At 45.3% G+C, this 26988-nt stretch overlaps 1 protein-coding gene across 1 annotated transcript in view; it reads right to left on the bottom strand.

Moving 5' to 3' along the window:
- dock3 (dedicator of cytokinesis 3) overlaps positions 1-26988 on the bottom strand; it is a 1369418-nt gene that overhangs the window by 26553 nt on the left and 1315877 nt on the right. Inside the window, exons 46-48 of the mRNA XM_068052296.1 lie at positions 23142-23258; positions 3865-3986; positions 1123-1258 (exon numbers count right to left, since the gene is read on the bottom strand). Of these exons, the coding sequence (XP_067908397.1) occupies positions 1123-1258; positions 3865-3986; positions 23142-23258 (375 nt within the window). The remainder of the gene's footprint in view (positions 1-1122; positions 1259-3864; positions 3987-23141; positions 23259-26988) is intronic.

The raw sequence follows: 26988 nt of genomic DNA, 5'->3' as shown, positions 1-26988 counted from the left end.
CAGAAAAACTTGTGGTAAAGTGTATTGCTGTAGCTTGTATGATATGGCATTGTGATGAAAATTATACAGTTTTTTCCCTTTGCCTTTAAACTGGGCATGATTCAACCACTTAAAGGATTGTTAAAATAACTATGAGATTTCTATTAATTTAGAGGCACAGCTTATTATTATTTGCTTTCTTCATCCTATAATAGCAGTTTTTATAGTGATTGCTGCACAGCTCCATCTGAACAAACAGACTTAAAATTGCCACACATTTCAAATGTGACAGTCTCACTGGCAATTACACAATACTTTAACAGTGAGGCCTCTGCGAGCATCAGTTTCAGTCACAGCCCCCATCAACAACATTTTGCTACAATCGCCATTAATGTCTTACTCTAGTGTGGTCCCTGCTGGCATTTAGTTCCATTTCTGCCCCTGTTGGGGATTTGCTCAGTTAATGTTTCTTCCTATTACAGTTCTTGGCACATAGTTACAGTCCTCATTATGGTTTAGCTTCCTTACTGCCCCTGTTGAGGTTTTCCTTTCATTACCATCCTTGCTGGGGTTTTGCTCTGTTACAGTCCCCATTGGGATTTAACTCCCGTTACAGTTTCTGTTGGGATCCCATTACAGTCCCCATTAGGATTTAAGTTATGTTACAGACCTCGTAGGGATTTAACTGTTACACACTGTCAGGACTTTGCACTGTTACCACTGAGATATCAGGTTAAATTAATTATTGTTTTTCCGGATGAAATCATGTTCACCAAGCTCCCTTTTTACCTCATTTGAATGGAGCATTGTTTGAGAGACACTGTAAGGAATGTCGGATTCTACCTTGTGCAGACTGTGCCATATCTGCTGGGTGCCCAGAAGGATCTCCATTACTTCTGGTTCTCACAGATAGGTCTGTGATTGCGATAACTCCCACACAAAAGCTCACTGAGCTGAGCTGGGCTGGGCTATCAAGCGAAGGTGCTTCCCCATGGGAAAGGAACACAACCAATCTGTGCCACTCTTATGTATCTCCAAGCAGAGAGCCACAACATTGCTAGAGGCCCAGCATCTGCCATGTCCACTCTAAAGGCTCAGGGATGGTATATGACACAGGGAAAACAGAACCAGGAACTGCCATACCTGCATGCGGAAAGGGTCATCGGGGGTTTCTCCAACAAGACCGTCTGTGAGGATGACAAGATTTCCAATCTCACTGGATGTCTGTGAGGACAGTGAGGATGAGGAGTGCCTGTTGGAGCCAAGGAGGCTCAGTGGGCTGAGGAGATCAATGAGATGGAATATTACTTTACATTCAACCAGTCCAGTCCCAGCATTCCCAATGTGACTGCCCCTTGATCCTAAACAAGCTCCTCAAACCCACTCCCACCACAGACACTACCCCATCATTTTAGTCCCTTCAAAGAAACTTCTCTATGCATCCTATATGACTCTCAAGAGTCACTTGGCTTGGTTGGTAGCACTCTTGCCTCTGATGTGTTCAAGACCTACTGTGGGCCCACTGAGGGAGTGCTGCATTGTTGGAGCTGCTGTTCTTTGCATTCTGACCAATATTCCTCCGTAACTTGAACCTTCTCCTTATTAATGCTTGTGAAAGGTTTCTGTGCATAACTGGGTTTCAGTTTCACGACACAACAGCTTCAAAGTAATTTGTTATTTAGGTGTTTTGACTATGTAATTAAGCTCTATATAAATAAAAAGCCAAATACTGCAGAAGCTGGAGATCTGAAATACGCAGCAGACCAGGCAGCATTATAGAAAGAGAAACAGAGTTAGTGTTTCAATTCAATGACCTTTCATCAGAACTGGAAAAGGTTCAGTGATTACTCTTGTTTCTCGCTCCATGATGCTGCTGCATCTGCTCAGTATTTCCAGTATTTTCGGATTTTATTCTATATAAATGCATGTAAGTTCTTCCTTTCGCAGCAAGTGAACCCAATATCACACTTCATTCCCTGACTAGTTGCCCTCCACAGATGATAACCTGTACGCTCCCCTGTCAACATGGGAAACCATTGTTGGTCATGGGTACCTCCCTGAAAATTCCAGTTCGGACCATTACTTTGAATGTGTGCCCTTATGCAGCAGGTCCATGCTCAAAAGGTGTGGAGGAACAAGTGGCATGGATTGGCAACAGCAATGAGTCCAATGAGACAAAATCATGATGGTGCAAATTCTCTCAATTATGCAAATTAGATCATCAACTGAGCCACCACAGGAGCCCAAAAGAACATTTTCTCTCTCTCCTTCCCCAATTTTTCCCCTCCATCTATGACTATGTTCTATTCCAGAAAGCTAATTGATAAAGGATAAAACTGGAGCCAATCTTGACACACTTTTATATTTGTTTATAGAATTATACATTGCAAGCGTACACCTCCTAACCCAACAACCACAGTTTTAGTCCGTGCCTATTTATATGGGCTCAAGTGAAACCCCAGTTAATGCCCACCACCTGCATACATTGAGACACAATTAATATCCAATTAACAAATATGCTTGCACTGGGATACAGTTCTAAGTTTCTGGCTGCCCTCAGTACCTTATACAATTGCTTATTCTTCATATGCAAGAAAAGGTATCAGTATAGAGTATCAGCAGACAATTTTTCCATGGAGGTATCATAGCTGAGCCTGATCCTGTTCTTACCCACAATTCTCATATGTACATTTTCAAAAAGTATCAGTGGATAGCATTCAGGACAGTGAACTTTGGCTGATAGCTCTCTTTTTAATCCAGGAACAATGAGGTCAAATGCACAACTTCAACTGAGGTCCGTTAACTCAGAATGGGCAGAGTCAAATAAAGGCCTGCTACCCGACCTGAACCCGATGGGACCCAATGACATGTATCGGGCTCAGGCCGGGTCTGGGTCGGGGACACACAGTACTACATTTTGCTCTGCTGGGAGGAAAAGGGAAGTTGAGTAAGTAAGCATCAAAATTTGAAAAGCCTGCCTGAGCTAGGAGTCCAGGACATCAAGGAGGGAAACGTGCATCCGGACTCCACAGACTCTGAGTCTGCGCAGTGAGCGTCTCTATGACGTCATCGCGCTCATGCTGCAGCTTCCTTCAATTCCATCCATCCAAAAGTGGTACGTACAGTGAGTGCACTATGGATGTAAAACGAATGCTATCAACCGGAGAAAGTGAACATTCCGGTGGACAGGTCAGGTCGGGTCGGTCGGGCGCAGGAAAAAATGGAAGGAGTCGGGCCGGGTCGGGCTCGGGTCCGATGTGGTTCTGTCGGGTTCAGGTTGAGTTTTTTTTTCCAGACCCGAGCAGGCCTTTAGAGTCAAACATGTACATGAATGCTAAGCTAATGAGCTTTAGGGAAGGAAACATACCGCCCATTCTCAGTCTGGCCTATACCTCACTCAGTCACACACTTATTTGGTTGACTCTTAACTGCCCTCTGAAGTGGCCTAGCAAGCCACTCATTTGTATCAAGCCAGTAATTAGATATGGGCAGCAAATGCCAGCCTTACCAGTGATGCCCACATCTCAAGAATGAAAGTATTTGCATTTATATAGTGCCTCTCATGACCTCAGAATATCCCAAAGTGCCTTAAAACCAATGCAATACTTCTGAAGTGCAATGAAAGAATTTTTTTTAGAAACAGCGCTAAGATATTTAACCACAAACTGGTAATTTTCACATCATGAATATAAACACTTAACAGTATCTGTGTATAAGCAGGGCACCAGTCACACTTATTTGGATTTGCATAGGAGCTGGGCACCACTCTCACTTACTTGTATCTGCATAGGAGCTGGGCACCAGTCTCATTTACTTGTGTCTGCATAGGAGCTGAGCACAGTCTCATTTGTATCCGTGTATGAGCTGGGCACTGGTCTCACTTACCTGTGTCTGTGTATGAGCTTGATAGCCTCTGGACTCATGGGATTATGACTGGACATTAGGCTGCCACGTGGTGTGCTGGAAGCAGAGCAAGCAGGACTGATCTTGTCCATTCCAGGAAGGTCCTATGTGGAAAGATGGAATGTTCAGTGAGCTTAGCGTTTCTGTGACTGGTATCATAAGGTTCCTATTGTTGAAAGGTACTTATACAGATAAGTGACATCTCTGCAATTCACTGCATAATGCTCATAACAGTCTGAGTTCATTCTGCAACATTACCACAAGGAGGTTGCCATGACATCAAGCCAACTTCCCACTATGACATTAGGGGGACAGAGGTCTTCCTTCAACTCATCCTTCGAGCACCATGCATCTTTCAGGCGCTTGGCAAAATGGCCATTCTGTGAGGCTGGACAGTTAGTGTCAGAAGACTATTCTGTAGCAGAGACATCAGAGTCAAATTCAATCCTGTTTCCTCCTGATCCAACTATGGGGACCAATTTTCAACTGACATATGTAAGACAGCTCTAAATGGTTACAATCCCATCAGAGTGTTAATGGCACTCCATCCAATTTCCTGGATAAGCATATTTCACACTAGTCCCCAATTCAAGCAAATACTTGGACAGGTTTATGGAGCACAGTAGTGGGGCCAACTTAAAGAGGTATGTAACAATAAGGGGAGAACATTTCAGAAAGCCTCAAAAAGGCAACTCAGCCCAGGACCTACTTTTGCGAAGGCTGAAGGGATGAGGTCTAATAAATAACAATAAAAAGTGACAGGATAAGGTACCCTAGATGCAGGTTTCAGTCTGCAGGCAAGTGACTGGGCAATCCAGCACTCTTGGCCCCCTACTCGATGGCTGATGAATTTAAGGCAGTGCTGCTTGAAGTGGTTATGAGGAGGATAGCACTCTGTCTCATTACAGTACTGTCCCCATAGATCAGCACTGTAGTTTTCCTGCAAGGAGTTGCAGCCAACTTTTGAGATACAGCTGACCATACTGGCTGGATATGTGCCAATCCTATCTTGCTTAGTAACTTCTCTGCTGAGCCCTGAGAACAGTTCCACCACAGTTGTTGCCAGGTAGGTGCAACAATGCCAGCAAATATAGTTGGTGGCATCATGGTGGGTGCGATTGATCAGGCTTTGTGCCTTGCCTTCCTCCATGCAGTACGACATAAAGGTAAATTTGGGGGTGCCTTTAAGGAGCAATCCAGCAATAACTAATGGTCAAGAATCACATGACATAGTAACGTCATCATGCAGCTTCCTTTAGCAGAGGCACAGAGCCCTTTGAATGCAGCCTGACCTGCCTGGCATCGTGGTCCTTATCTTCCAAGCATATCAGATTGGTGGATTCCCATTGGGAAAACTACTGATGTTAGGAATAGTGCTTGGGCAAAAGATTCACTATTTAGTCCGACAGACTAAGTCCCAGTGGAATATTCCAGTGCTCTTTTGGCCGACTTCCCACCTTCCGCTCTCTGTAAACTTAAGTTCCTCCATGCCCATATCTTAACTCACATCAAGTCTCATGTACTCATCAACTCTGTGCTTGCTAACTATTATTAGCTCCTGTTCTGGCAATGCTCTATTTTAAAATGATCATTCTTGTGTTCAGATCTGTCCATGGCCTCAGTCCCTCCCTATCTCTGTAAACTCTTCTGGCCCTAGAACCCTCCATGTTCTCTGCGGACTTCCACTCTGTTCCTTTTCTGCATCACCAATTTCCATTGCTACACCACTGGTAGCCATGCTTCAGCTGCCTGGGCCCGAAGCTTCTTCACCTAGTTCTTCTCCTTTAAGACGCTCCTTAAAACCTACCTCTTTTATCAAGCCTTTGGTCACGTGTCCTAATATCTCCTTATGTAGCTCGGTGTCAAATTTTGTTTGACAATACTCTTAGAGTCATAGAGTTATACAGCACAGAAACAGGCCCTTCAGCCCATCGTGTCCGTGCTGGCCATCAAGCACCTAACTATTCTAATCCCATATTCCTGCACTTGGCCCGTCGCCTTGTATGCTATGGCGTTTCAAGTGCTCATCTAAATATTTCTTAAATGTTGTGAGGGTTCCTGCCTCTACCACCCCTTCAGGCAGTGCGCTCCAGATTCCAACCACACTCTGGGTGAAAAAATTTTTCCTCAAATCCTCTCTAAACCTCCTACCCCTTACCTTAAATCTATGCCCCCTGGTTATTGACCCCTCCGCTAAGGGAAAAAGTTTCTTCCTATCTAACCAATCAATGCCCCTCATAATTTTGTATACCTCAAGCATGTCCCCCTCAGCCTTCTCTGTTCTAAGGAAAACAACCCTGGCCTTTTCAGTCTCTCTTCATAGCTGAAATGCTCCAGCCCAGGCAACATCCTGGTGAATCTCTTGTGAATGTTTGTCTATGTTAAAGGCTCTATAAAAATGCATGTAGTTGTTGTTGGAAAAAATACAGAAAAGTAGGTCAGACCTGGTCTAAACAACAATAGGGGAGGCAGTGGCATAGTGGTATTGTCACTGGACTAGTAATGCAGAGACCCAGGGTATTGCTCTGGGGACACGGGTTCAAATCCCACCACAGCAGAAGGTGGAATTTGAATTCAATTAATAAATCTGGAATTAAAAACTAGTCTAATGATGGCCATGAAACCATTGTCGATTGTTGTAAAAACCCATCTGGTTCACTAATGTCCTTTAGGGAAGGAAATCTGCTGTCCTTACCTGGTCTGGCCTACATGTGAGTTCAGACCCACAGCAATGTGGTTGACTCTTACATGCCCTCTGAAATAGCCTAGCAAGCCACTCAGTTGTATCTAACCGCTACAAAGTCAATAAAAAGGAATGAAACCGGACCGACCACCCGGCATCGACCTCGGCACCGGAAACGACAACGGCAAACCCAGCCCCGTCAACCCTGCAAAGTCCTCCTCACTAATATCTGGGGGCTTGTGCCAAAGTTGGGAGAGCTGTCCCACAGACTAGTCAAGCAACAGCCTGACATAGTCATACTCACAGAATCATACCTTACAGACAATATCCCAGACACTGCCATCACCATCCCCAGGTATGTCCTGTTCCGCCGGCAAGACAGTCCCACCAGAGGTGGTGGTACAGTGGTATACAGTAGGGAGGGAGTCCTCAACATCGACTCTGGACCCCATGAAGTCTCATGGCATCAGATCAAACATGGACAAGGAAACCTCCTGCTGATTACCACCTAACCCCCTCCCTCAGCTGATGAGTCAGTACTCCTCCATGTTGAACACCACTTGGAGGAAGCACAGAGGGTGGCAAGGGCACAAAATGTACTCTGGATGGGGGACTTCAATGTCCATCAACAAGAGTGGCTCGGTAGCACCACTACTGACTGAGCTGGCCGAGTCCTAAAGGACATATCTGCTGGACTGGGTATGCGGCAGGTGGTGAGGGAACCAACAAGAGGGGAAAACATACTTGACCTCGTCCTCACAAATCTGCCTGCCGCAGATGCATCTGTCCATGATAGTATTGGTAGGAGTGTCCACCGCACAGTCCTTTTGGAGACCAAGTCCCGCCTTCACATTGAGGATACCCTCCATCGTGTTGTGTGGCACTACCACCGTGCTAAATGGGATAGATTTTGAACAGATCTAGCAAGGCAAAACTGAGCATCCATGAGGTGCTGTGGGCCATCAGCATCAGCAGAATTGTACTCAACCACAATCTGTAACCTCATGGCCCGGCATATCCCCCACTCTACCATTACCATCAAGACAGGAGACCAACCCTGGTTCAATGAAGAGTGCAGGAGGGCATGCCAGGAGCAGCACCAGGCATACCTCAAAATGAGGTGTCAACCTGGTGAAACTACAACACAGGACTATCTGCATGCCATACTGCATAAGCAGCATGTGATAGACAGAGCTAAGCGATCCCATAACCAATGGATCAGATCTAAGCTCTGCAGTCCTGCCACATACAGCCGTGAATGGTGGTGGACAATTAAACAACTAACTGGAGGAGGTGGCTCCACAAATATCCCCATCCTCAATGTGATGGGGGAGCCCAGCACATCAGTACGAAAGATAAGGCAGAAGCATTTGCAACAATCTTCAGCCAGAAGTGCCAAGTTGATGATCCATCTCGGCCTCCTCCTGAAGTCCCCAGCATCACAGATGCCAGACTTCAGTCAATTCGATTCACTCCGCGTGATATCAAGAAACGACTGAAGGCACTGGATACTGCAAAAGCTATGGCCCTGACAATATTCCGGCAATAGTACTGAAGACCTGTGCTCCAGAATTTGCCGCGTCCCTAGCCAAGCTGTTCCAGTACAGCTACAACACTGGCATCTACCCTGCAATATGGAAAATTGGCCAGGTATGTCCTGTACACAAAAAGCAGGACAAGTCCAACCCGGCCAATTACCGCCCCATCAGTCTGCTCTCAATCATCAGTAAAGTGATGCAAGGTGTCATCAACAGTGCCATCAAGCGGCACCTGCTTAGCAATAACCTGCTCAGTGACGCTCAGTTTGGGTTCCGACAGGGCCACTCAGCTCCTGACCTCATTACAGCCTTGGTTCAAACATGGACAAAAGAGCTGAAATCAAGAGGTGAGGTGAGAGTGACTGCCCTTGACATCAAGGCAGCATTTGACCGTGTATGGCATCAAGGAGCCCCAGCAAAACTGAAGTCAATGGGAATCAGGGGGAAAACCCTCCGCTGGCTGGAGTCATACCTAGCGCAAAGGAAGATGGTTGTGGTTGTTGGAGGTCAATCTTCTGAGCTCCAGGACATCACTGCAGGAGTTCCTCAGGGTAGTGTCCTAGGCCCAACCATCTTCAGCTGCTTCATCAATGATCTTCCTTCAATCATAAGGTCAGAAGTGGGGATGTTCGGTGATGATTGCACAATGTTCAGCACCATTCGTGACTCCTCAGATACTGAAGCAGTCCGTGTAGAAATGCAGCAAGACCTGGACAATATCCAGGCTTGGGCTGATAAGTGGCAAGTAACATTCGCAGCACATAAGTGCCAGGCAATGATCATCTCAAACAAGAGAGAATCTAACCATCTCCCCTTGACATTCAACGGCATTACCATCGCTGAATTCCCCATTATCAACATCCTAGGGGCTACCATTGACCAGAAACTGAACTGCAGTAGCCATATAAATACCATGGCTATAAGAGCAGGTCAGAGGCTAGGAATCCTGAGGCGAGTAACTCACCTCCTGACTCCCCAAAGCCTGTCCACCAAATACAAGGCACAAGTCAGGAGTGTGATGGAATATTCTCCACTTGCCTGGATGGGTGCAGCTCCAACAACACTCAAGAAGCTCGACACCATCCAGGACAAAGCAGCCCGCTTGACTGGCACCCCATCTACAAACATTCACTCCCTCCACCACCAACGCACAGTGGCAGCATTGTGTACCATCGTGGGCGGCACAGTGGCGCAGTGGTTAGCACCGCAGCCTCACAGCTCCAGCGACCCAGGTTCAATTCTGGGTACTGTCTGGGTGGAGTTTGCAAGTTCTCCCTGTGTCTGCATGGGTTTTGTCCGGGTGCTCCCGTTTCCTTCCACAGCCAAAAGACTTGCAGGTTGATAGGTAAATTGGCCATTATAAATTGCCCCAAGTATAGGTCGGTGGTAGGAGAATATAGGAACAGGTGAGGATGTGGTAGGAATATGGGATTAGTGTAGAATTAGTATAAAATGGGTGGTTAATGGTCGGCACAGACTTGGTGGGCCGAAGGGCCTGTTTCAGTGCTGTATCTCTAAATCTAAAAAAATCATCTAAAAAATGCACTGCAGCAATGCACCAAGGCTCCTTAGACAGCACCTTCCAAACCCACGACCTCTATCAACTAGAAGGACAAGGGCAGCAAATGCATGGGAACACCACCACCTGCAAGTTCCCCTCCAAGTCACACACCATCCTGACTTGGAACTATATCGCCGTTCCTTCACTGTCGCTGGGTCAGGAAATTGCAGATCATCCAGGACTGGATGTGAAATAAGCAGTGTAACAACAGAGATAGCGGATGGGTCAAGAGAGGTGGTTGATAACTGGAGCTTGGTGAAATCAGCATATATGTGGAAATTGATCCCATATCTGCGAATGATGCAGCCAAGGGGCAGCATCTAGATGAAGAAACGGAAGGGGCCAAGCAAGTTCCTTAGGGAACTCTAAAAATAACAGTGGTGGAACAGGAAATGAAGCCATTTTTGGCAGTGCTCTATCTACAATTGGACAGTTAAGAGTGGAACCAAGTAAAGACTATCCTAATGAGCTGGACAATGGAGGAAAGCAGTTGGAGAAGGATGCTGTGAATGACCATGTCAAAGGCTGTAGAGTAGTAGGGGAGGACAAGGGGCGATAATGCACCACTGTCACAACCACAAAGAGTAATTTGTGACTTTTGATAGGGCCATTTCAGTCCCTTACTTGTGCCCTTTAAATGAACTGCCCCCTATATCTGACTCCCTAGTAGCCTAGACACCCAATTTCCTGGATGTGGTATTCATTTGGGAGTCTTGCTATGTCAGCAAGTCTCTCCCACCTTTTGCATTGATTAACAAAAGCTCCGACCTGTTTGTGACAGGAGCTTCCAAAGCCTGCACCAACCCGACAACAACAACTTGTATTCATAAAGCACCTTTAACATAGTAAACCATCCCAAGGCACTTCACAGGAGTGTTATCGAACAAAATTTGACACTGAGCCACAGGAGAAGATATTAGGGCAGACAACCAAAAGTTTGGTCAAACAGGTAGCTTTGAAGGAGTGCCTTAAAGAAGGATAGAGAGGTAAACAGGTGGAGAGGTTTAGGAGGGAATTCAAGAGCTTAGGGTCTTGGCAGCAGAAGGTACAACTGCCAATGATGGAAAGATTAAAATCAGGGGGGTTCAAGAGTGAACACAGATGATGGGGGAATGGGACTTGGTGCGAGTTAAGAAATGGGCAGTAGAGTTTTGGATGACCTCTGTTATATGGAGGGTAGAAAGTGGGAGACCAGTCAGGACTGTGTTGGAATAGTCAAGAAAAAAATGACTTGCATTTATATAGCGCTTCTGGAGACCACCGGAGATTTAAAAGCGCTTTACAGCCAATGTAGTACTTTTGAAATACAGTCATTGTTGTAATGTAGGAAACGCTAGAGGTAACAAAGTCATGGATGAGGGTTTCATCAGCTGAGGCAGGGACAGAGTCGGGAGATGTTATGAAGGTGGAAATAGGCGGTCTTGGTGATGGCACGGAGATGTGGTCAGAAGGTTGCAAACAGTCTGGTCCAGCCTCAGGCAGTTGCCAGAGAGAGGAATGGAACATTCAACTGGATGCACTCAACTGAATTTCTCCCAACATTACACTCGTCTGTCCCTGTCTTCAAAATTAGCTCCATGGGCTTTTCCAGTAGGGGTGAGTGGACAGTGAACAGACGGGGGAATCACAGTTAATTTCTTCCTTCCAACCAGAGGTGCTGAGGGCAACTATATTTCCCCTACTGTAGGCCTGTTTGAGATTGGCACAGGCTGGGGAATGAACCCAGGCACTTTCTGGACAGTATGCCACAGTACCACACCGGACAGTTTTGTTACACACTGAGTCATCAGTGGAGCTTAAAGACCCCGAAACAAACAGCACTCATCAGCAAACAGGTGAGGATGGTGACAGAAAATAATCTCCAGGGGGTTCTGACACAACAGCCTCACTGTACTGTTAACTTGTTTTTCCACTTTGCCACAAATGAACACAAATATCTGTCTGAAACATAAACATCATGGAAATAATCTGTCTCTTTCAGATCACTCAGTAAGTGAGCAAACTACATGCAGAGAATTGCCATGGAAACAGTACCCTCTGGCTGTGTCTGCATGTTCCTCTGACTTCTTAAAGTCGTGCTTCTGATTAATCAGGATGCCTGGCTAGTTTATAATGCTGTACAGTCCTTTTAAGGCACACTGCACTAATTCGGGATGATATATGAGCTGTGAGTTTGGATTTGATTCTCTTTTTACAACATTCCCAAATATCAAAATATAAAAGGGCTGGAGAGGAACATACAGTGGGAGGGGGAGGATCCAGTCGTTGTGGTCCATGTAGGTACCAACGACATAGGCAGGACAAGGAAAGAGGTTCTGCTTAGTCAGTATGAGGAACTAGGTGCCAAATTAAGAAGCAGAACCTCAAAGGTAATAATCTCTGGATTATTACTTGAGCCACGTGCAAATTGGCATAGGGAAAATAAGATTAGAGAAATGAATGTGTGGCTCAAAGACTGGTGTGGTAGAAGTGGGTTCCGGGTCGTGGGGCAAATGGCACCAGGACTGGGGAAAGTGGTGGCTGTACCATTGGGACGGTCTACACCTGAACCATGCTGGGGCCGGTGTTCTAGCGAGCCGCTAGGGAAGTAGAAAGGGTTTTAAACTGAGTAGTAAGGGCAAGGGATCAAATTTGGGAAGATATGGTCAGTCAAGGAGAAGAGATAAGGCAATGGAGAAAGGTATTAATATGGGAAATGATAAACAGACTGTTACAGGAAGGGACAGAGCGTACAAATCTCAGAGTAAATCAACAGATAAGGCTTGAGGTTACAAAAATAATAAAAGGACACAATTAAAGGCGCTGTATCTGAATGCACATAGCATTCAAAACAAAACAGATGAATTGAGAGCGCAAATAGAAATAAATAAGTACGATCTGATAGTCATTACAGAGACATGGCTGCCGGACGACATAGATTGGGACCTGAATATGGAAGGATACATGGCATTTAGGAAGGACAGGAAGCCAGGAAAGGTGGAGGGGTAGTTCTGTTAATTAATGATATCAGATGGGCAGAGGTAGCCTAGATGAGGAGTACATAGAATGTTTTCAGGATAATTTCTTGGAACAATAGGTTCTGGAGCCAACCAGAGAGCAGGCTATACTAGACCTGGTACTGTGCAATGAGATAGGATTAATTAATGACCTCATAGTTAAGGTGCCTCTAGGTAGCAGCAATCATAATATGATTGAATTTTGCATTCAGTTTGAGGGAGAGAAGAGTGGGTCCAAGACGAGTATTTTAAACTTAAATAAGGGCAATTATGAAGACATGAAAGCAGAGCTAGCTAAAGTGAACTGGCAAATCAGATTAAGGGATGTCAATAGAAATGCAGTGGCAGACATTTAAGGGGATATTTCAGAATACACAGAATAGATATATTTCAACGAGAAAGAAAAATTCCAAGGGTGGGACCCACCATCTGTGGTTAACTAAAACAGTTAAAGATAGTATCAAACTTACAGAAAAAGCCTATAATAGCACAAAGAAGGGAGGCAGGTCAGAAGATTGGACAGAATATAAAAAAACAGCAAAGAAGGACTAAAAGATTGATAAGGAAGGTAAAATTAGAGTACGAGAGAAAGCTCGCTAGAAATATAAAGACAGACAGTAAGAGTTTCGATAGATATTTTAAAAATAAAAGAGTTAACAAAATGAGTGTTGGTCCTGTAAAAGTGAGTCTGGGGAATTAATAATGGATAATAAGGAGATGGCAGAAGAATTGAGCAAATATTTTGCATCGGTCTTCACTATTGAGGATACAAGTAACATTATTAGCTGTAAGTCAGGAAATGGAAGGGAGGGAGGAACTCAAGAAAATTACAATCACCAGGGAAGTGGTACTGAACAAATTGTTGGAGCTGCAGGCTGACAAGTCCCCAGGTCCTGATGGACTTCATCCTAGGGTCTTAAAAGAAGTGGCTAGTGAGATAGTTGATGCGTTAGTTTTAATTTTCCAAAATTCCCTTTAGATTGGAAAATAGTTAATGTAACTCCTTTATTCAAAAAGGGAGGGAGACAAAGCAGGAAACTACAGGCCAGTTCGCTTAACATCTGTCTTGGGGAAAATATTAGCAGCTATTATTAAAGATGTTATAGCAGGGCATTTAGAAAAATTCAAGGTAATCAGGCAGAGTCAACATGGTTTTGTGAATGGGAAATCATGTTTATCCAATTTATTGGACTTCTTTGAGGGAGTTACATGTGCTGTGGATAAAGGGGAACCAGCGGATATATTGTACTTAGATTTCCAGAAGGCATTTGATAAGGTGCCACATCAAAGGTTATTGCAGAAAATAAAAGCTCATGGTGTAGGGGGTAACATATTGGCATAGATAGAAGATTGGTTAGCCAACAGGAAACAGAGAGTAGGCATAAATGGGTCATTTTCTGGCAAGATGTAACGAGTGGTGTGCCGCAGGGATCTGTGTTGGGGCCTCAACTTTTTACAATTTATATAAATAACTTAGATGAAGGGACCGAAGGTATGGTTGCAAATTTTGCTGATGACACGAAGATAGGTAGGAAAGTAACTAGTGAAGAGGACATAAGGATGCTACAAAGGGATATAGATAGGTTAAGTGAGTGGGCAAAGACCTGGCAAATGGAGCATAATGTGGGAAAGTATAAAATTGTCCGCTTTGGCAGGAAGAATAAAAAAGAAGTATATTATCTAAATGGTGAGAGATTGCAGAGCTCTGAGATGCAGAGGGATCTGGGTGTCCTAGTGCATGAATCGCAAAAGGTTAGTATGCAGGTACAGCATGTAATTAGGAAAGCTAATAGAATGTTATTGTTAATCATGAGGGGAATTGAATACAAACGTAGGGAGGTTATGCTTCAGCTATACAGGGCATTGGTGAGACCAGATCTGGAGTACTGTGTACAGTACTGGTCTCCTTACGTAAGGAAGGATGTAAATGCGTTGGAGGCAGCACAGAGAAGGTTTTCTAGACTAATACCTGGAATGGGTGGCCTGTTTTACGAGGAAAGATTGGATAGGCTAGGCTTGTTTCCGCTGGAATTTAGAAGAGTAAAAGGCGACTTGATTGAAACATATAAGATCCTTCCTGAGGGGTCTTGACAGGGTGGATGTGGAGAGGATGTTTCCCCTTGTGGGAGAATCACGAATGAGGGGTTACTGTTTAAAAATAAGGGGTCGCCCATTTAAGACAGAGACGAGGAGAAATTTTTTCTCGCAGAGGGTCATGAGTCTTTGGAATTCTCTTCCTCAAAAGGCAGTGGAAGCAGAGTCTTTGAATATTTTTAAGAGATAGATAGATTCTTGATAAGCAATGGGGTGGAAGGTTATTGGGGGTAGGTAGAAATGTGGAGTAATCAGTTCAGCCATGAAGTTATTGCATGGCAGAGCAGGCTTGAGGGATCGAGTAGCCTACTCCTGCTCCTAATTCATATATACTTATGTTCGTATCATCAATTTAACAATCCTGCGCTCTCAGTACAGAGCCTTGCTTGATGGATCAAAGAACTGACAGTAGTGTTGTAGTCCTATGTCCAACCCACACTCTTGTTGAGCTAGGCCCCCTACTGGGAGTCACTGAAGTTACCCTTTAGGTGAATGCCAATGAATCTCAATACTACCGAGAAGCAATGGGCCTTCACCTCTGAGATTTGGATTCAGATCCATCCCAGACCAAAGATATAAAAGTCTCCCTTCTATGGAGGCTGTAAGGGACCCATGTGAAATTAGTTTGAGTGGGTATGGACCCACAGCATAAAAACATTTGGCACAAAATCAGGAAAGTTGCTCAGCGAACCACAGCATGTTTGGTAAAGAGAATGGAAGTTGGGGATGAGCCACATTGTTGGAACAGAGCTTTTAAAAATTCATTCTTGAAATGTGGAGTTCACTGGCAAGGCTGTCATTTATTTCCCATTGCTTATCTCTCCTTGAGAAGGTGAGCCACCTTCTTGAACAGCGACACACTTTATGGCGAATGTCCTCCCACAATGTTGTTAGGTTGAGCGTTGCAGGATTTTGATCCAGGGATAATGAAAGAATGGTGATATACTTCCAAGTCAGGATGGCATGTGACTTGGATATCAGGATGTTTCCATAAGTCTGCTGCCCTGTTCCTTCTAGGTGGTGGAGACCATGGGTTTGGGAGGTGCTGCCATGCATCCTGTAGATACTACACATTTTATTAGAGAGAGTTTTACTCTGCATCTAACTGTACTGTATATAGTCTGCGGGAACGGTGGCATAGTGGTCATGCTACTGGACTAGTAATCCAGAGGCCTGGACTAATGCTCCACAGACATGATTCAAATCCCACCATGGCAGCTGGGGAAATTTAAATTTAATTAAATAAATCTGGAATAAAAAGCTAGTCCCTTGACCAATGTCGTAAAAACCCATCTGATTCACTAATGTCCTTCAGTGAAGGAAATCTGCCATCCTTAACCCATCTGGCCTACCATGTTACTCCAGACCCACAGCAATGTGGCTGACTCATGAGGGGTCTGGACAGAGTAGATAGGGAGAAACTGTTCCCACTCATGAAAGGATCGAGAACGAGAGGGCACAGATTTAAAATAATGAATAGAGAAGCAAAAGTGACATGATGAAAAACCTTTTCACGCAGCGAGTGGTCAAGGTCTGGAATGACGTGCCTGAGAGTGTGGTGGAAGCAGGTTCAATTGAAGCATTTAAAAGGGAATTAGACTTTTATATGAAAAGGAAGAATGTGCAGGGTTACTGGGAGAAGGCGGGGGAATGGCAGTAAGTGAATTGCTCTTTTGGAGAGCTGGTGCGGACACGAAGGGCCGAATGACCGCCTTCTGCACTGTAACAATTCTGTGATTCTGTGTGAAATGGCCACTCAGATGTATTAAACAGCTACAGAAAAGTCAAATAAGAATAAAATAGGATGGTCCACCTGGCATTGACCTCGGCATCAGATATGAAAAGGCATATCCTGCCAGTTGACCCTACAAAGTCCTCTTCACTAGGAGAATTGTGCCAAAATTGGGAGAGTTGTCAAGCAACAGCCTGACATAGTCATACTCACCGAATCATACCTTACAGCCAATGTCTCAGACTCCTCCAACACCATCCTGGGTATGTCCTGTCTCACCAGCAGCCCAAACCGACCAGAGGTGGCCACAGAGGTATATAATCAGGAGGGAGTGGTACTGGGAGTCCTCAACATTGACTCCGGACCCCATGAAATCTCATGGCATCAGGTCAAACATGGGCAAGGAAACCTCCTGTTGATTACCACCTACTGACTCCCCTCAACTGATGAATCAGTACTCCTCCATGTTGAACACCAAATTGGAAGAGCCACAGAATATATTCTGGATGGGGGATTTCAATGTACATCACCAAGTACAGCTCGGCAGCACCGCTACCTAACCAAGCTGCCCGAGTCCAGAAGGACATATCTGACAGACTGGGCCTGCAGTAGGTGGTGAGAGAACCAACATGAGAAAAAACATATTTGTCCTCATCCTCATCAATCTACCTGTCACAAATGCATCTGTCCATGAGAGTATTGGTAGTTGCAGTGACCACTGCACAATCCTTGTGGAGATAAAGTCCCATCTTCAAACTAAGGACACCCTCCATCATACTGTGTGGTACTACCACTGTGCTTCATGAGATAGATTCAGAACAGATCTAGCAACTCAAATCTGGGCATCCATGAGGAGCTTATGGGCCATCAGCAGAAGCAGAATTGTACTCAACCACAATCTATAACCTCATGGCCCAGCATATCCAGAGATAGGCACCAACATGTTGCAACACAGACATTTCACAAAATTATTGACTCAGCCACGGACATGGGGGCAATTAATCTGGATATAAAGTATATAGCCAACCTACTGCCATCAAAACACAGTCCGATTTAAAACAAATTTCTCCCTATTTAGTGAGATTCCCGGCAATGTTTTTGCTTGCACGAATAGTCAATATCTGCCTGCACACTTACAACATAAGAACTAGGAGCATGAGTAAGTAATTCAGCCCCTCGAACCTGCTCCGCCATTCAATACGATCATGGCTGATATGATCTTGGCCTCAACTCCACTTTCCTGCCCGTTCTCCATAACTTTTCAACCCATTTCTAATTAAAAATCTGTCTATCTCCTCCTTAAATTTACTCAATGTCCCAGCATCCACTGCACTCTGGGGTAGTGAATTCCACAGATTCATGACCCTTTGAGAGAAGTAATTTCTCCTCATCTGTGTTTTAAATCTGCTACCTCTTATCCTAAAACTCTGACCTCTCGTTCTAGATTGCCCCACCAGAGGAAACATCCTCTCTATGTCTACTTTGTCAATCCCCTTAATCATCTTATATACCGCAATTAGATCTCCTCTCATTCTTCTAAACTCCAGAGAGCAAAGGCCTAAACTGCTCAATCTCTCTTCATAAGACAAGCCCCCCATCTCTGGAATCAATCTGGTGAACCTCCTCTGAACTGCCTCCAATGCAACCACATCCTTTCTCAAGTAAGGGGACCAAAACTGTACGCAATACTCCAGGTCTCACTAATGTCTTGTACAGTTGCAGCAATACTTCCCTACTTTTATATTCTATTCCTTTGGCAATAAATGCCAAAATTCCATTTGCCTTCCTTATTACCTGCTGTACCTGCAAACTAGTTTTCTGCAATTCATGCACGAGGACACCCAGATCCCTCTGCACTGAAGCACTCTGAAGTTTCTCTCCATTTAGATAATAATTTACCTTTCTATTCTTCCGACCGAAATTGATAACCTCACACTTATCCACGTTAAAATCCATCTGCCAAATTTTGACCCATTTATCTAATCTATCCATATCCATTTGGAGATTTCTTATTTCTTCATTGCAACTTACTGTCCCACATATTTTAGTGTCATCTGCAAATTCGGCTATAGTACCTTCTATCCCTGCATCCAAGTCATTAATATATATTGTAAATAGTTGCGGCCCGAGGACCGAACCCTGTGGCACCCCACTAGTTACATCTTGCCAACCAGAAGACCCATTTATCCCGACTCCGTTTTCTGTTGGTTAGCCAATCCTCTATCCAAGCTAATAAATTGCCCCTAACCCCATGTGAACTTACCTTGTGTATTAACCTTTTGTGCGGCACCTTATCAAATGCCTTCTGGAAGTCCAGATATACTACATCTACAGGATCCCCATTATCCACTTTGCCTGTTACAGCTTCGAAGAACTCTAGCAAATTAGTCAAACACGATTTACCCTTCATAAAACCATGCTGAGTCTGATGGATTGTGTTTTGACTTTCTAAATGTCCTGTTATTACTTCCTTAATAATGGATTCTAACAATTTCTCAATGACAGATGTTAAACTAACTGGTCTATAGTTTCCTACTTTCTGTCTCCCTCCCTTTTTGAATAACGGCATTACATTAGCTTTTTTCCAATCCACTGGAACCTTTCCCGTATCCAGAGAATTTTGGAATATTATAACCAATGGATCCACTGTCTCCACTGCCACTTCCTTTAAGACCCTAGGATGTAGGCCATCAGGCCCTGGGGACCTGTCTGCCTTCAATCCCAATAGTTTGTTCAGTACTTATTCCCTAGTGATGATGATTGTTCTAAGTTCCTCCCTTTCTATAACCTCTGCATTACCTGGTACTATTGGGATGGTACTAGTGTCCTCCACCATGAAAACTGAAGCAAAATACTGATTTAGTGTCTCTGCCATTTCTGTGTTCCCTTCTATTAACTCCCCAGTCTCATCCTCCAAAGGACCAACATTCACTTTAGCTACTCTCTTCCCTTTTATATACTTATAGAAGCTTTAGCTATCCGTTTTTATATTTCGCGCTAGTTTTCTTTCATAATTTACCTTTGAAAGTTTCCCAATCTTCCAGCCTGCCACTGGCCTTTGCAATATGGCATACCTTAGTTTTTGTCTTTATGTTATCCTTAACTTCCTTGCTTAGCCATGGATGTTTTTTCTCCCTCCTAGAATCTTTCTTCCGCTCTGGAATATATTTTAGTTGGGATAAATTGAATATCTCCTTAAACATCTGCCACTGCTCGTCAATTGTCCTACCTTGTAGTCTTCCTGCCCAGGCCACTAGGGCCTAATCGGTCCTCATGCCTATATAATTACCTTTGTTTAACTCCAGAACACTCGTGTGGGACTCCAGCTTCCCACCCTCAAACTGAATTTGAAATTCTAGCATGCTTTGATCACTTTTCCCTAGAGGATCCTTAACAATGAGATAATTTATTAATCCCACCTCATTACACAACACCAAATCTAGAATAGCCTGCTCCCTGGTTAGTTCCACAACATATTGCTCCAAAAAACAATCTCTAATGCATTCAATGAACTTTCCCTCGAGGCTACCCTTGCCAATTTGACTAATCCAGTCTATATGCATATTAAAATCACCCATGATTATTGCTGTACCTTTCTTACAAGCCCCCAGTATTTCCTGTTTTATACTGTGCCCCACTGCGGAACTACTGTTTGCGGACCTATAGATTACTCCCGCCAGAGACTTCTTTCCCTTGCTATTTCTTATTCCTACCCAGACTGATTCTACGCCTTGATCTCCAGTGCCTATATCGTTTCCCACTACAGCACTGATCTCTTCCTTCGCTAACAAAGCTGCACCACCTACTTTTCCTTCCTGTCTATCCTTCCGAAATACTGAGTACCCTTGGATATTCAATTCCCAAACATGGTTTCCCTGCAACCACGTCTCAGTAATCGCCACTAAATCATACCCATTTGTCTCTATTTGCACTGTTAACTCATTTATTTTATTCTGAATGCTTCGTGCATTCAGATACAAAGCCTTTAAGTTTGTTCTATTATTAAATTTCCCTACTCTTGTATGATTCCTTGGTGCAATATGATGTTCATACGTTCAGTCCCTTCCTTTTATTTTCTGGTAACAATCAGCCTCATCACTAATCTGCACTCCTACCTTCTCCTTTAACTTCCTATTTTCCCATGCAAATGAACCCTTCCCCCCCACTATTTAGTTTAAAGCCCTACCTACAGCCCTAGTTATGAGATTCGCCAGGACTCTGGTCCCAACATGATTCAGGTGGAGCCCGTCCCATCGGAACAGCTTCCTCCTTCCCTAGTACTGGTGCCAATGTCCCAAGACTTCAAACCCATTTCTCCCACACCAATCTTTGAGCCACGCATTTACCTCTTTAATCTTATTGACCCTTTGCCAATTTGCTCGTGGCTCAGGTAGTAATCCAGAGATTATTACCTTTTTGGTTCTGCTTTTTAATTTAGCCCCTAGCTGTTCATATTCCCTCAGCAGAACCTCTAACCTCGTTCTACCTATATCATTGGTACCTACATGGACCACGACAACTGGATCTTTCCCATCCCACTCCAGGTTCCTCTGCAGCCCAGATGAGATATCCTGAACCCTGGCACCAGGTAGGCAACGCAGCCTTCGGGACTTTCGATGCTGGCCACAGAAAACAGTGTCTATGCCCCTAACTATACCATCCCCGATTACGACTACATTTGTCTTTTCGCCCCCCACTTGAATGGCTCCCTGTACCACGGTGCTGTGGTCAGTTTGCTCATCCTCCCTACAGTCCCTGCTCTCGTCCACACAGGGAGCAAGAATCTCAAACCCGTTGGACAAGGACAATGGCTGAGGCTCCTCCGGTCCCGCTGCTCCTTGGGCTCTGCTCCTCTCTATCTCTCTCCCACACAGGTTTTGATGTAGTGATGCGGAGAATCTGGATAGATGTCCATCAGTCAGGAGTGATCTTGATCTCTTTGACTCCCCTCTCGCTCACTCTCTCTCCCTTTGTGTGAATCCCTAACCCCTTTCTATGTCCATCTCTCTCCTCTCTCTCTCTCCCTCTCTCTCCTCCCTGTGTCCATCCCTCTTTCTCTCTCCTCTCTCTCTCCCTCCCCTCCCTTTCTCGCTTCCCCTCTCCCTCTCTTCTCCCTCTCACTTCTCTCTCCCTCTTCCCCCTCTCTCTCTCCCCTCATCCCCTCTCTCTCCCGCTCCCCCCTCTCCCCCTCTCTCCCCACCCCCTCACCCCGCCCTCTCCCTCTCCTCTCTCTCCCACCTCTCTCTCTCTGACAGTTACTGGGAGTGGCAAGAGCAGTTTCTGAACTTTGGACAGATTTGGGTTTTCTGACGTGCTTTAAAAAAAATTGGAAACTGCCGGAAAACCCCAAATCTGTCCGAAGTTCATAAACTGCTGTTCCCACTCCCAGCACCTGTCGGCTGTGAAACTGACACTTGTGTTTTTTTTACAGCCGTTCTGGTCGTAAAGAAGAAGCCAATGGGAAATTTCTAGTCCCTGAAATTACCAGTCAGGGACCTCAAAATGTTTTACCATGTTCACTGATGTCTGTATACGGACACATAGCCAACCCCTGAACATATCCCTCACGCGACAATTTCCATTAAGCCAAGGGACCAATCCTGGTTAAATGAAGAGTGTCGCACAGCATGCCAGGAGCAGCATCAGGCATACCTAAAAATGAGGTACAAACCTGATGAAGTTACAACACAGACAGTAGACACAGCATGGTATAGGCAAAGCTAAGTGATCCCACAACTAACGGATTGGATCAAAGGTCTGCAGTCCTGCCACATCCAGTTGTAAATGGTGGTAAACAATAAAACAACTAACGGGAGGAGGAGGCTCCACGGACATCCATTCTCAATGATGGTGTAGCCCAGCACATCAGTGCAAAACACAAGGCTGAAGCGTTTGCAACCATATTCAGCTAGATATGTCAGCAGCTACATAAATATTTTGGTTATAAGAGCACGTCAAAGGCTGGGAATTCTGTGGTGAGTAACTCACCTTTTGATTCCCCAAAGCCTGTTCACCATTGACACGGCACAAATCAGGAGTGTGGTGGAATATTCCCCACTTGCCTGAAGAATTGCAGCACCAACAGCACTTAAGAAGCTCGACACCATCCAGGACAAAGTAGCCCACTTGATCGGCACCCTATCCACCACGTTAAACATTCACTCCCTTTGCCACTGACACACAATGACAGCAGTGTGTACCATCTACAAGACGCACTGCAGCAACTTGCCAAGCCTCCTTCGACAGCATCTTTCAAACCCATCACCTCTACCACCTAGCAGAACAAGGGCAGCAGACGCATGGGAACACCACCATCTTCAAGTTCCCCTCCATGTCACACACCATCCTGACTTGGAAATATATCGCCGTTCCTTCACTATCATTGGGTCAAAATCCTGGAACTCCCTTCCTAACAGCACTGTGGGTGTCGGTTCAAGAAGGCAGCTCACCACCACCTTCTCAAGGGCAATTCGGGATTGGCAATAAATGCAGGCCTTGCCAGAGATACCCACATCCTAGCAACAATTTTTTAAAAATGCCTGAAGTGAGCAACCTTGATGAGTACAAAACAAACATAAAGTTAAAAAAATTTTACATTTGCCTTCAGACACATTCACTCAAATTTGACTATAGAGTCAGTGGGACAGATACTCACCTGGCAAAGGCTGGACCTCATCACCTGGAACTGATCTATCAGCTTCTTATGCAGGGGTCGCATTTCTGGATGCACTAATTTCTCATGCATTGCCAATCCCACTCCAAGGATATGAACCTGGGGACAGGAATGACAACATGGACACTTTTCAAATATTCATTAAAAAAAAAAATTAAGTTGCTGTCTCCACAGATATACCCCTCCAGCTGGCTTGATGGTACAGTCTGGATTACTACCACAGCTTCTACTCTAGTTGGCATGGTGGCACAGTCTGGTTCATTACCATGGCTCCCTATCTAGCTGACGGGGGTGGCCCAGACAGTTCCTGCTGCACCTGACAAAGTAGAGGAGTCCAGGTCATTACCTCCTTTGTCGAGCACCTTTACCATCATTGGTATCACAATGTTCACCTAGTTTGAGGTGTGCCAGGCACCAGGGGTGGAATCTTATGAGTGCCGTGGTGTTACCAACCGCGGGACCAGAAGTTGTTGTAACATATGCTCCCGCCACAAATCCCGTTTCCCACGCGATTTTGTATTTAAATTAGCCATGTGGCAACAGGCACAGGGAACACGTGGGATCATGCAGCAGGGGCAGCCTGTCATTGGTGGAACCCACTGTCACTGCTGCAAGCACCATGATCGCCACAGATATAAATCATTCTGTACTTGCAACCTCAAAGATCAGCAGCCTTCCTTTCATATATCTTCAGACCAGCTTAAATTGAAGCTTTTACTTAAATCAAAATGTTTTTGCCTCCCTCATTTTGTGAAAGTCACCACCAACTTCATATCATTTATTTTCCCGACAGCCAAAGTGAATGACATGTCAGCCAGCAGGTAGCGTCCCGCCCCATGATTCAGTGATGCCTCCCTGCAGATCCTCTTCCAGGCCGTCAGGGAAAGGCGGGAGGTCCTCTTGCCTGCAGATGGAATCCGAAGACCCTCCCACCTGACCAAGGCAGCCAGGATGGAGGTCGTGGAGAAAGTCTCGAACCGTGGGGTAACGCTTGGAACATGGGTGCAGTGCCACAAGTGAATCAATGACTTTCTCAGATCAGTGAGGGTAAGTGGTCCTGGCGAGGCTGCTCCATTGATTTCTTCCATGGCTCCGTGCCTTTCAGGCTGAGGGTACGCAAGGAATGCAGTGGAATGCGTGAACAGCCTTGGTGCCATCTACTAAATGATGAAGATTGGCATTGTTTATGTGATTGGATGTGTTGTGCGAAAGCTAATGCAGAATGAGTGATGTTTATGCATGTATGAAATGGTTGTGATGCATCATTTGTCATGGCATTAAATCTGCACTGTCTGCTGCAGGATAAAGGAAGTCAAAACCAGCACGAGCATGGTAGAATGAGAGGAGGGGTCCCGGACACCAGGCTGCTGACCATGACTGAGGAGGAGGCTGAGGAGATCGCGAGAGAGGAGGCAGGCAGTGCGAGCGAAGATGGCGAGGCATAAGGATAAAGTGTCATCGCTGCTCTTGCAGCCGTTTGTGGAAACTGAAGGAAATTGTGTGAACTCATGTGAAGCGCATGCTTAAAGTGCCTCTGTTTGTGTCTCCACTGTAGGTGCCCACACTCGAGTAGCAGAACGCCGTATGGCCCAAGAATCCTTCTCTTGGGAGCAAGGTGAAGCCAATGCTCCTGAGGATGCACCGTCACCTGCCTCTTCTTCCACCTCTGCCACCGCAGATACATCCACGTGGTCCGTGGAGGGTTTAAGATTAGAATCTTAAGGTCACAAGCTGGTGTGTACGACACAGACACGTCCCAGCTGCTGAGGATCTGCTCATCCCCATGCTCATGATGATCCTCTGTTTATTGCTACAAGAAGTCTGCTGGATATGCGGCAAAGCCATGTGGAAAATATGTCAGATATATGAGCAGGGGCCTTGTCCCCAGCAGTCCTCCGATTATCAGGGTCCTAGCTGGCACATGCTCCCTCAGCTGCTTGGACATGTCTGTGTCGTGCACACTAGCTTGTGACCCAGATTCTAATCTTAAACCCTCCGCGGACCGTGTGGATGTATCTGCAGGGGCAGACATGGAAGAAGAGGCAGGTGACGGTGCACCCTCTGGGGCATTGGTTTCTTCTTCCTCCCCAGAGGAGGATTCTTTGGCCACGTAGCATTCTGCTACTCGAGTGTGGGCACCCGCAGCGGAGACACAAACAGTGCCCCTTCCCCTCATGGAGACAGGCAGGTGCCATTGTGCACACAGATGGAAGACGAGAGTGCGCCAGCTGCACTGGGGCCTTCCTCTCAGTACACCTCCACGGTAAGCGGCATCTCATCCTTCCCCCCCTGAGATTGACCTCCTTACTTCCAGCAGGTGAGGCCACAGAGTATACTCAAGCACCACTGCTGCAGACCCCCAGTAGGATGAGCCATCAAGGCCCCATTCCTCCAGAGGATGCCAGCCACAGTCATCCACAGTAATAGGGCAGCGCACTGAACAGACTGCCTCCACCTCATCTGCTAATGTCGGGGTAGCAACTAGACTTAGTGGCAGAAAAAGAAAATTGAAACAGCTTTGAGCACAAAGGTGGTACGGGTGATGTACAAATTGTCACGAATGCAAAGATGTATTAAAACATTTTTATTACTTGCAAAATTTGATCCACTCTTGGTAATGTTTTGCTTGGTTACAGATGGTTACAAAGAAGTTTTTTGGAGGTCTATGGCAGGAATGCAATGATATTTGTAAAGCATCTCAGGAAATGTCCAGTGTTTATTTCTCATTGAAATTTGAGCCTTCACTCTTCAATTATGGCTGTGTTCTTATTAATGATTACTAACTTTTTCCAATACTGTCATGCCTTACTTTTGTTTTCTACGATCATAACTTAACTCTGCTTGCAGTGGTGTGTAGTCACATTCATTGTCGCCCATAGATGATTTCAAATGCCAATCACAAGAAAGTGCAGCAACACTTCGTTAAGATTGCAGAGATGAATAAGACCTCATGCAAAAGGGAATTTCTGGGGGACTTGTTGTTTGTCCTCCAAATGTTCCTTGATGATGTGGCTTATTGTTGGCTGAAACATGCATAAATGAGGTTCTCCCTGATGTTCCTTGCATGTCTCTCCTAGGCCCTCATATCGATGATGGCATCGTTGTCATTGTTGTCTTCCTCCTCACCTTCTTCACAGTCATCCTCATCTGAGTAGGACTGGTGTTCCTCCTGTTCCTCTGCCTGCAGAATGTTGCCACTTCTAATTGCAAGGTTGTGCAAAGCACAGCAAACAACGATTATTCGTGACACCCTCTGTGGCGCATGCTGAAGAGCCCCTGCAGACTGGTTGAGGCAATGGAATCGCATTTTCAGCATGCCAATGGTGTGTTCAATGATAACGCTGGTGGATGCATGTGCAGCATTATACCTCTCTTCAGCAGCACTTTGGGGATGTCATCAGCCATGCACAAAGGGGGTAACCCTTGTCACCCAGGATCCATCCGTCCGCTTTGGCTGATTGCTCAGAAATTGCTGGCAGCTGCTGGGAGTTCCTCAAAATGTATGAGTCATGACAGCTCCCTGGGAAATGTGTGCAAACATGCATGATTCTTCTCCTGTGGTTACAAACCAGTTGTGTGTTTAAAGAGTGGAAGCCTTTGTGATTGACAAATACAGCAGGCTGGTCCTAGGGAGCTCTAATGGCCACATGAGTACAGTCGATCACCCCTTGCACTCTAGAGAACCCAATGATGGCACCGAAAGCCGCAGACCTTGCTGCCTGGTTGTCCTCGTCTACAGGTAAGTTGATGAAATCATTGGCACATTGAAAAAGGGCACTGGTCACCTCTTTGATGCACCTGTGGATCACAGACCTCGAGATGTCATATA

This window comes from Heterodontus francisci, chromosome 19 (genome assembly GCF_036365525.1).
Source record: "Heterodontus francisci isolate sHetFra1 chromosome 19, sHetFra1.hap1, whole genome shotgun sequence".
NCBI lineage: Eukaryota > Metazoa > Chordata > Chondrichthyes > Heterodontiformes > Heterodontidae > Heterodontus > Heterodontus francisci.
The sequence above is the reverse complement of the archived record's forward strand: the minus strand, read 5'-3'. Positions and strand labels throughout refer to the sequence as shown.